General features: G+C 35.8%; 1 protein-coding gene across 1 annotated transcript; it reads right to left on the reverse strand.

Moving 5' to 3' along the window:
• Positions 1–467: 467 nt before the first annotated feature.
• On the reverse strand, positions 468–2,296 carry twi (twist protein). Its single transcript, XM_028185903.2, has one exon. The coding sequence runs from the start codon at positions 1,935–1,937 to the stop codon at positions 1,140–1,142; it is 798 nt and encodes a 265-aa protein (XP_028041704.2). The 5' UTR covers positions 1,938–2,296; the 3' UTR covers positions 468–1,139.
• Positions 2,297–11,159: the final 8,863 nt, after the last annotated feature.

The following is an 11,159-nucleotide window of genomic DNA, read 5'->3' on the forward strand; positions in this document are numbered from 1 at the left end:
ATGTTTACGACTCGCAAAAACCGAAGAAGAATATTGTATGCTTTGATTATATATACGTCATTGTATGGTTCTCGTTTGAAAATCGTTCAAGTTCGTGAAAACGTATTTACCTTTGTCGTCCCTTTCCCTTTCGTACCCGCTACGGGTACGTAGGTATTTTCACTATAAAACGGATCTTGATGGACTACAGTACTAATGACTATGGTGGTATCGTGGTATCGTCAGTTTTTTTTAACCCTTATTCTTAGAAGTCTTTTATTGATAAGTAAGTAGACACATGTTTTGGAAACTGAAGTGCTTATTAAAAATACCTATAAAGACCAAAATGAATGCTCGAAAGATTATTCAAAGAAATATTTCTTTTTTCTAAAATAAAAAAGTATTTGGATACCGCGAGGATAAAAACAAAAAGATTATTTACACGGCTTTCGATTAACATGAAGGGATGAAGGGAAACTACAATAATATTAAGTTTTAAAAAAAATTGTTTAATTTTTAATCACATTATTAATATTTACATTTCCATGTTTTTGGTATACAGCTGTATTTAGTCATTTATAAAAATCACAAACTTAAAATAAGTCTTTGTATTCGACGAGAGGTGATTTGCTCAATCCTTGATTTGATTGAGAGGTAATTTACCAACCATTCTGTTGCAGAGCAGGCGCAGCTTTGATACGTCAACTTTTAGGAAACGACCCGGCCCGTCTACTTAAATTCTTAAAATTTACCACTGCGTTTGACGCGGTATCTCGAGAGAATTGAGATTTTGAATTTGAATTTGAGACGATGACGCGATCTCCATAAAAATAATCATTTAATTTGAAGACCCCCAAGAGTTAATTGCAATATCAATTCTCCTGAGGGAATTAGTCCTCGAATACAAAGAAAATAAGTAGGTATGTTAGCAAATTCTAAAGTGTCTTTCTTAACTGTACTTTCCTTTTATATCTACTTTTTACACTTACGTCTAAATCGAAATGTCTTTCGTCAAGATTTTAGTTACGTGTCCTTAAACTTAACTATCACAATTTTACATATTATTTCTAAAAGATGTTTTTTGTTTGTCTAACAACCTTCAATGGAATAACATGATTCACTTCATGTAGTCTTATGATTAAACACTCACACAATTTTTATCACGATTGTCCGTTGGTCGTCCACTCTCCTTCCATCCTCCATACAGAGAAAGCGTAGCTCAGTTTGTCTTGAGCCAAATACTTTCCGTGATCGCTGCTGGTGTCGCTGCTGCTGTCACTGGCTCCTGTCGATTCGCTGTTCGACAGTATTTGATACAAAAACTCAATGTATTGCGTTGCCAATTGCAGGGTCTGTATCTTGGATAATTTGTCGCTCGGAAGGGAAGGAATTATTTGCCTTAAGCTCGCGAAAGCCTCATTCAAACTTTGGGTTCTCTGACGTTCCCGAACATTTGCCATTACTCGCTGTATCTGCATTTCTTCATAAGACTGTGTTTTCTTGCGCGCTGATTTCGAAGGCTTCTTTCTTCTTCGTTGTTCCTCTGTTTCATCTCGTCGCTCATCGGCCCTGTACATTTCACCTAGCTTTGGCATATCACCAGTTTCATAGTAGTTTGAAATTCCGTCTTGTGAATTCGAATCCTCATAATATACGTGTCGCGGTACTTGTCTTTGTTGAAACTGAGGATCGTAAGCAGGAAATGGGATTTGTTGATAATCGCGATCTTCGTTGCCAAACATTGCGCTCGTAGCCCAGGGAGGCTGCTGAGCGCGGTCGGGACCGTTACTAAGATCCATGAGATGAGCAGGCGATGAAGGCACAAACCCGGTAGCAGCTTGTCGATTTACTTCAACCGGTGCATATCCATAGTACGAATGGTCTTCGTCCTCGGGATATTCAAGGTCTTGCTCGCGTTTGATGAGCACAGTTCTATTGTCACAGTTATCGTAATTCATAGTCGTTCAGCGAACAGACCGGCACGAAACGCTGAAACATGCGCGAACAGCGAGCTCGAAAGTTCGGCTGCAAACTGAGTCCTGCGCCGGAGCCGCGGCCCGCCCCTACCCGTCCTTTCATTGACAAGACAAAAAAAAACCACCTCCACTACAGTACGACTCCATTGCACCTCCCAGCGCGCCGCCTCTCTAGGGACCACGAGTTAGACAGAGACAGCACATATTGATTGTTTTCTGTTTATCTTGTCCATCATCTTCGAAACGTATTTACCGTGGATACATAATTCGGTATATAGATAATGCTATGGACGCACGGACGCCATGCGGCCATAGCCGTTCGCGTCAATGAGCGCACATCCTGTATAAGATCTGAGAATTCACTCACGGTTGTGAATGTGTCTCCAAAACGGTACCTCATGAAACGCGCGATGTTTCATTTGAATTCTACTATTCTTCATAATGTCTAAGTAAAATCACATGTAGGTAAGTTTGTCTAGGTCTTATTGTACTCATAATAAGCTAACTTTTACTTTAAATAATAAATATATATTAGATAAATTATAAATAGATAAAATATTTAGATATATCTTTAATGACCATTGATCATTGATCGCTCCGTTTGTAACCCTGATCATGGAGTACACATGTCAGTTCTAGTTCATAAGTCTACGAGGAAGATACCCATAAACTTCTAAACCGAAAACAAATAATTATAAATGCTTCAAATTTCCCTTTATGGCCACACTGACCGAGAACCTAATTATTTCTTTTATTTTGAACAGAGCCTGATATTTGGCGCCACCCTTGGTTTAGGTATGGCTTTTTTCTACGGTTACGTCGCTGCGTCGTCCTGACGATGATACTAAAAATATCCCTGACGCAATATAGTCAGGAACCGATCCCACGGACAGATATAACTTGCCGTTTATTATAAATATTTAATTTATATTATCTGTAGCGTTAGGGAGGGCCTGTACAATGTTATATCGTTGACGTTCGATAAGACGATAGATTTAAAACATCATCGTATCTGTTTATAAAGGCACATGCTTAGTAATTATGTTGTTTTAATTTTTGAATCTTGAATGAAGCAAACAAGAATAGTCTCAATATATCTGAGAATGTTAACTATGTAAAACTATCGATATTTAGTTTTTAGTTCATATAAACTACTAAAATAATAGAAATGTTATGCGAAATATATATGATATATTTTATTTGTAAATCTTTTACAAAAAACAAATCAAATCAAATAAATAATACATTTATTCAACATAAATGAAAGTACGTACTTGTTGAACGTCAAAAGAACTACCGCCAACTCAGAAAAACTAGCCTCCGTCCTGAGAAGAACTGGCAAGAAACTCAGCGGGCATGTCTTTTTTTAAATATTAGATTTTGGTTTTAAATATTAGTTTTTTTTGAATATTCATTTTTACAATGAGTATTATAACGTAACAATTATTGCAATATTGAAATGCCCGGAGCGAGCAACTCATTCCCACTTTGTGCAATCTTCTAGATAATCATTGACTTTATAGTAAGCTTTATTGCAAAGATGCTCTTTAAAATAATATATAAAATGATATATAAATGACATACTGAATCATATTATTAATTTAAAACGGGTCATGCGCTGTTCACCAATGTTTATGCTATTATCTACCCTCGATTTCTTTACAAAAAACATTAGTTTCAAAACCCTATAATGAAAATGAAACGAGACAAGGTAATGCTTCTTAGATAAGATTACTAAGATTTGTGAAAATGTCAAAACGCTAATAACTTATTGAGTTATTAAAATATACCAAAAATAAAATCATAACCATGTAAAATATATAAATACTACGTTCTCCTTATAACGTCAGACGTCGTCTTCTTAATCAACTAAAACTTTTTAGTGAATTCTCCTTGCTTCTAAAAATAAATAAATATTACTCAGAAAAGGAAAACGAGATGTGACTCCGAACTTCGTCATAATACCGTATTGAGAAATTAAATTGATTCTAGTGAAGTTTACTAAATGGGTGTTTTTTATTAAGCCGGCTTAGATATAGCTAGTGTTCGAAATTTGACCATAATCACAGACACCTTAAGATTTCAAATCCTTTCATGATTTATATTTTTATTTTTTATCTATTTGACAAAAAGATTATTAGATATATAAGCTTATTACTTTTGATTATTCTAAAGATCATCAGTAACTATTAACTGAAATATAAACAAACCCAAAATATGTGGACAAAAAGAGAAGAAAATGCCGCTTAACTGTTTTTTAAAGACAAAATATAATAATATAACTAATTGAAATCATTGTGAATTTACGTTTCACGAATAATTGTTTCATCGTCCGTGACTACGAAAACTGAAACACTCAATGGTCGGAAATAATTTTACAAAAAAAAAAAGAGATTAAACCGTAAAAGTATATTTAATAACATCTGAAATACGGAAAAGCTGTAAAAGATACTTTATATTATCGTATTCGCGAAACGTCCCAAAATTTATACCATAGCGGTTTTCGTGAACATAGTAAATTGTATAAACCCAATATAGCAAGTACGAGATTCAATCGCAAATACATTTAATGAGGTCTAGAAATTTAATTTAAAAAAGTACGATGTGCTACATCATAAAACTTTACAATAGTTTGAGTTCTTCGTGGTTCCGTAGAATATTATAGCGTGGTAAGGAAGTTTTTTTTTATTACTTCGATGGATGGACGAACTCGCGACCCACCTGGTATTAAGGGATTACCGGAGCCCATAGACATCTACAACGTAAATGCCACCACCCACATTGAGACATGAATTCTAAGTCTCAGTTTTTACAGTTTAACGGCTGCCCCGCCTTTCAGACAGAAACGCAGTACTGCTTCACGGCAGAAATAGACAGAGTGGTAGTACCTACCCGTGCGGACTTATAAGACGTCCTACCATCAGTAAAGTAGATTGAATATGAACGATAACGGTTAATTTTCAATTAAAATACTACTTACCTAAAAAATTTTTTTGTTAAATAAAGTCTCAGCTAACCTAGGTACCTATACTATTTTTAAGTTTCGTGAAAAGGTGAACTTACGACATAACGTTAAAAAACTAATGTTATAAGCTCAGTTTCGGAGGATTACTAAAGTCTATAGTTAACTTTAACAAACAAATTTTAATTTTAATAGACCTACAGAAACTAGATCTCTCAATTTAATTTTCGCGTAGTTATTATTCATGGCTTTCATAAATTATGTTACATTAATGACCTTTTTTAAAATTTAGATAATGACTTAGCCAGTTTTCATTAGTACCAATGTTTTCGAAACTCATTCTTCGCGGTCACTTCAGTCGTTCTTGATCACGAACAAACACTCTGGAGAATTCAAAACGTTGGAAATAACATAAATGCGACAATAAAAAACGCGAAAGTAGAAACATTTTTAATTATGATTCTTAGACTAACGAAAACCGAAGAAAATATTGAATCTATTTAATTTATCTGCGTACATGTTTACGTGCAAAGTGTACACACAGGAATGTTTTATTTTTTACAAATACCTAAACTTGTAGTAGTTTTTTTTAACTGCTTTATATCCGCGTAAGTGGTGTAGGTATGTGTAAAATCAGTAAGTTACAGTTTACAGCCCTCGGTTAAGTGCATCCGTTCTATAGCTGATAAAGCTGCTGGAGACAGCTGTTGTAATCCCCAAAGGTCTTTTTAACAAGTGCTCACATCGTTTATATTAAAGTGGATTTCAACATCTCTTCAATTGCGATAATGGTTTGGTAAATGACAATAGAAATTTTCGAGTGATTGTTTTATGCATATTGTTTTTTTTTTGTACTCAAAGTTATCTGTATCTAAATGATAAATAAATTAATAAAAAAGTTAATCCACAGTTTCTATTTTGCAACGAAATTAATAAAAACAATAAATTACGTACCCAAATATGTGTATCTTTATCAAATATATCCTGTATAATACCTATTGCTTTACTAAGATTCTTCATATTGGCATGAGAATAAAATTTCAAGAAATTGAATCTTAGAATGTGTTTGATGTGCATTTTATATGCATTGATCCATAGAACAAAAGGAAATTCGGGTAATGGCATTTTTATTGAACCTAAGCACCGCCCGGCCCTCTCCTACTATTGTATATGGCATATCTGGTGCTATACGAAATCACATCACCGCTGCATCCATTAATTGATGTATAAATAAAATCAAAATCTACGTACCGGTATAGATAAAGTCCTTTTCTCCTAACGATAAAGCAGCACACTGCGTTTCTCGCTGGATCTTCTCAGCGAGTCGCGATTTCGATTCGGTGGTAGATTTTCCGAGGCACTGCTCTTGCTAGGGCTAGCCAGTGTTAGCAAGTTCCTCCAGACTCAGCTTGTGAGGTCACCTACCCGTCCGCGAGAGGCTGAAATAGCCCTATACCAGCAATTAGGTAGGGGAAAAAACTCGCAGGCATTTTTAGGTATCAAGGAACATGTACCGAACCCTTATTTAAGGACTGTACGATGAAGAAATAACATCAGATAAAGTCGCACTTGTGAATTTTATGATTTGCGTAGTTACTGCCCCGACGGATAGGTATCTATTAATCATACGCCTGTTTTCTGTCTAGCCTATATAGTCATGCGTTCCAGCTTGAACAATAGAACAGTGTTTATACAATAGGAACCGAGAATTCGAACTTAGGCGGGCTACGGCAATCACGTGATGATATCTATGGGCAGTGGTAAGCGATTAACATCGACAGGCCATGTCTTAATCCACCCACACGGTCTAAAAAAAACTTAAAATGCCACTCTAGCATTTCAATTTAATCATAGTTTTCATAGTGTTTTATATCATGATTTTATATCATTTGGATTTGGCTTGGATGGATTTATTTCATGTCACGTTTATAAGTTTTTTTAATGGAACTTCTGTTAAATAGTTCTCAAGTAAGCGGCTATTGAAACACACAATAGCTGGAAAAAATTAATGATATCGACGTGGATATTACAATCACCGGGATACATGTTTTCTGACACCGGCTTGACTGTCACCACACATGTCATGCTCATGACTCAAAGCTTTCCAGATCAACTAGCATTATCTCCAATCTACTAAAATGTAAAGTTTCTCATCCCCTTTTCTCGAAGTACAACGTGGCACAGATGTTAAGTGTAACAGATTAACGCCTCGTCTTAAGTTTGTTTTGTTAAGAGTTTTACGGCACTGCGGTTTATTTTCATATTTTTTTATGTTTGTGCTGTTTGTGACACCTGATTTAGATAAAGATGTCAGACAATGCGTACTTAGTAGTAACTGAGTATCGACACTAGTTTGAAATCTTACTTTTATCTTGAAAGGGATTTTATTGTTATCTTATCTAAATACTCTCTATCTTTTTTGTAGCATGGATGTGTGGACGAGCTCACAGCCCACCTGGTGTTAAGTGGTTACTGGAGCCCATAGACCGTCTCTCCATCTACAACGTAAATGTGCCACCCACCTTGAGATATAAGTTCTAAGGTCTCAAGAATAGATACAACGGCTTCCCCACCCTTCAAACCGAAACGCATTACTGCTTCACGGCAGAAATAGGCGTACCTACCTGTGTTGAGTACGCACTTCATTAGAAAAATTGGTACCGCCTGGGATTCGAACACTGGTGCATCGCTCAACATCCAATGCAACGGACGTCTTATCCTTTAGGCCATGACGACTTTAAAATAACTTTAAGCTTTAAATTAGTTCTGTACGGAAATAATATGACGATAATAAAAAACGCTTTATTACTGGTGGTAGGATATCTTGTGAGTCCGCGCGGGTGGGTACCACCACCCTGCCTATTTCTGCCGTGAAGCAGTAATGCGTTTCGGTTTGAAGGGTGGGGCAGCCGTTATAACTTACTTGAGACCTTAGAACTTATATCTCAAGGTGGGTGGCGCATTTACGTTGTGGATGTCTATGGGCTCCAGTAACCACTTAACACCAGGTGGGCTGTGAGCTCGTTCACCCATCTAGGCAATAAAAAAAAAAACAAGATTAAATTTAAAAAGCAAACGACAACTAAAAATGCAAATATTTAAATGCCTTTGACTGATTAGTTAAGATATCCTTAAATTACACAACGGCAAATTGACGTTTGTTAATGCTGATGTAAACTGGAAGCCTTGGTGCAATTAATAATTATACTTACCTAATTTAATTTAAATACATATTATATATGTACTACAAAGTTTTAGGAACAAATACTGAGCTAGTTACTGAAAAATACAATTATATTTATTTTAATTTTCTATTTTCTTATTAAAACCTAATAACAAAAAAATTGCTTGGATGTGTGAACGAGCTCACAGCCCACCCGGTGTTAAGTGGTTACTGGAGCCCGTAGACATCTACAACGTAACTGCCGCCACCCACCTTGAGATTTGAGTTCTAAGGTCTCAATATAGTTACAACGGCTGCCCTACCCTTCAAGCCGAAACGCATTACTGTTTCCCGGCAGAAATAGGCAGGGGGATGGTACCTACCCGTGCGGACTCAAACTTCAATTCAATTACATTTTATTAATTCAAAGCCAAACACCACAACAAGATCTTGTTTTCATATTTATTTTAACCATCGAATGCGGTAATTAACAGCTAAGAATTACAGCCGACAAAATATCTTGAATGAAACAAAACGGTGAAAATACTTTTTCCCACGCAGGGTAGCCGCAACATCTGGGCACCACATGCCGAAAATAGTCTTGCTTGCCCAGTGATGACCATTGTTTCGTTCGAGTAATAAAAACGAAGATTAGTCTCTAAACGGCAAAATCGTAATAAATAATAAAACGTCTTTGAAAATGTTCAGCGCCATAAAACATCTGCAAAGGCCTCCACAGCTGCGCTTAGAAGAAAATACGTCACACGTGCGCCGAATCTATAGCCTGCCCTTTACCTGACTTGCCGATAAGACGGCTATTGTTCTTGACAATTGGTATTGCTAAATTGTTCAGTAAGCGTAATTAGTTTTGAACATCTGCGTTTTTAAGAATAGTTATCAAAATATAGTTGGTAATTGATTTTATTGCTAAATTGTTTAGTAAGCGTGATTAGTTTTGAACATCAGCGTTTTTAAGAATAGTTATCAAAATATAGTTGGTAATTGATTTTATTTGTCGGTTTTTTTTGTGTCTTTGATTTTTTATTGAAACAAAATTTAAATTCGGCGTCGGTTGCCTTCAGAAATGATTATCGCTGTTTTAAAAATTATAATACGTTATTCTTACTATAGTTTTGGTACGAAGGGTACACCTCCGGCCGAGTCGACACAGATGCGTCCCATGTGTGGCTCTCTCCGCTCCGCCGACGACGCCCTGCCCCCTACAAACACCATCATAAGTATGAGGATAATATCTAGATTTTTAAAATAAAACTAAAGTACTGATATTAAGAAATGTTTCAAATAGTTTCCATTGTTTTTTTGGCCAAATGATGTACAAGTTCATGTAAGATTAAGAAGTCTACTTAAGACAGGTTATCTACTGTTTCGTCTAATGTGAGAAGTTATTGATACAATAAATGAGCCCGATTTAGATTTTAACGTTTGGATTTCAGTCTTAGGTGAATAATGAGTGTTCGCAGCGCTGCAGCTGTGAATCCCGATTATTAACACGTAGTCAATATTCGAAGAGTCAATCCATAGTCAATAAAATAAAATAAAATTGAATGAAGTTAATAAAATTTAAAGTGTGTTTGTTTGCTGATGTGTTTCTCCTTCATTCACGTCATAAAGACGCAAGGGACACAATTTTTTTGAAAGTGTTACTTTAGTTCAGGAGAGTGATAATATCACTCTAATCTAAACTACCTTTTATGCTGAAAAAAAAACTATAAAAAATTAACTGACACTTTTCCTTGAGCACGCGTGCGAAGTCGTGAGTAACCGCTAGTAAATTAAAATAAGAGAAGTAGCATTAATTTTAAAAACATAATTGAATGACCAATAATGAGTAATCTCCAAACAACGACAAATAGAACAATAATAACCTACTATAGGACCGGACCACGTTCGTAAAAATATTGAAAAACACATCGTTGCTTGACGAAATATTATATTTTAAATAATTGTGTTTACTAGTCTACTTAATATTTATTTATTTTGTATCCGGTGCTAATTAGTAAACTCATTAATTACAGATAAGGCTTGGACACCCTATCATCAGACCGCATTGTCCAGTATTTCCCAGGAATTGCGGGTTTTTTTTCAGCAGACGCACGTAACGCAAGCAAGTCCACATGCATTCTTACCTACTCGGAACCATGCCAACGAATAATGCAGGCGGACGTCGAAAAGTTGAATGATTTTCTTAACATGGGATTTGTCGTCAACTTATTAAAACGACCGTCCATTTTACACGAGCAATTTTCTAAGAATTCTCGGAAGTCTTAGGCGCGAATATGCCACGGTCTACCGACCTAATGTGACATTTTTAAAACATGATGCACATTTTTCATACTTCATTAGAAGGCTTAGGTCGACTTTAACATAATTTGCTTTAACTATCGTATAATGCATGCTATATAAAATATTTCAGTTTCAGGACGTACTAATATAATTTTCGACCATATTATTTGACTTTGACGAAGCCTGAAGTGTGTTCAAAGGTTTTTTTTTGCTTAGGTTGGTTGACGAGCTCACAGCCCACCTGGTGCTAAGTGGCTACTGGAACCCATAGACGTTTACGACGTAAATCCACCACCCCCCTTGAGATATAATTTCTAAGGCTATAGTTACAACGGCTGCCCGACCCTTCAAACCGAAGCGCATTACTGCTTCACGGCAGAAATAGGCAGGGCGGTGGTACCTACCCGCGCGGACTCACAAGAGGTCCTACCACCAGTAAAGAATTTGCACAGCTGGTAGCCATGTTATGGAATAATTTACATTAAGAGAAAATACTTTCATTGCAGTTGCGCTTAAATCGCTTTAAGAGAATAGAGTATTCCATAATGTACACCAAAATAAACGCAAATACTCAAGTAAAATGGGCGGTCTTATCTATAAGAGCTCTCTTCCAAATAACCATCGGGTGGGCAAGAATCATTTCAGGAAAGGAATTAACAGTGGTGTACTTATCGATTGAAAAATAATATCATATTATAAGCATTCAAATATCAACAATAATAATGATAATATTTATATTATACACAAAAAAATGAATAAACAATTTACATATAAA

The sequence above is a fragment of the Bombyx mandarina genome, chromosome 03, assembly GCF_030267445.1.
Source record: "Bombyx mandarina strain Sakado chromosome 03, ASM3026744v2".
Lineage (NCBI taxonomy): Eukaryota > Metazoa > Arthropoda > Insecta > Lepidoptera > Bombycidae > Bombyx > Bombyx mandarina.

Coding starts and splice junctions, on each gene's coding strand:
- twi (XM_028185903.2), bottom strand. CDS start 1,937: ATGAATTACGATAACTGTGACAATAGAACTGTGCTCATCAAACGCGAG.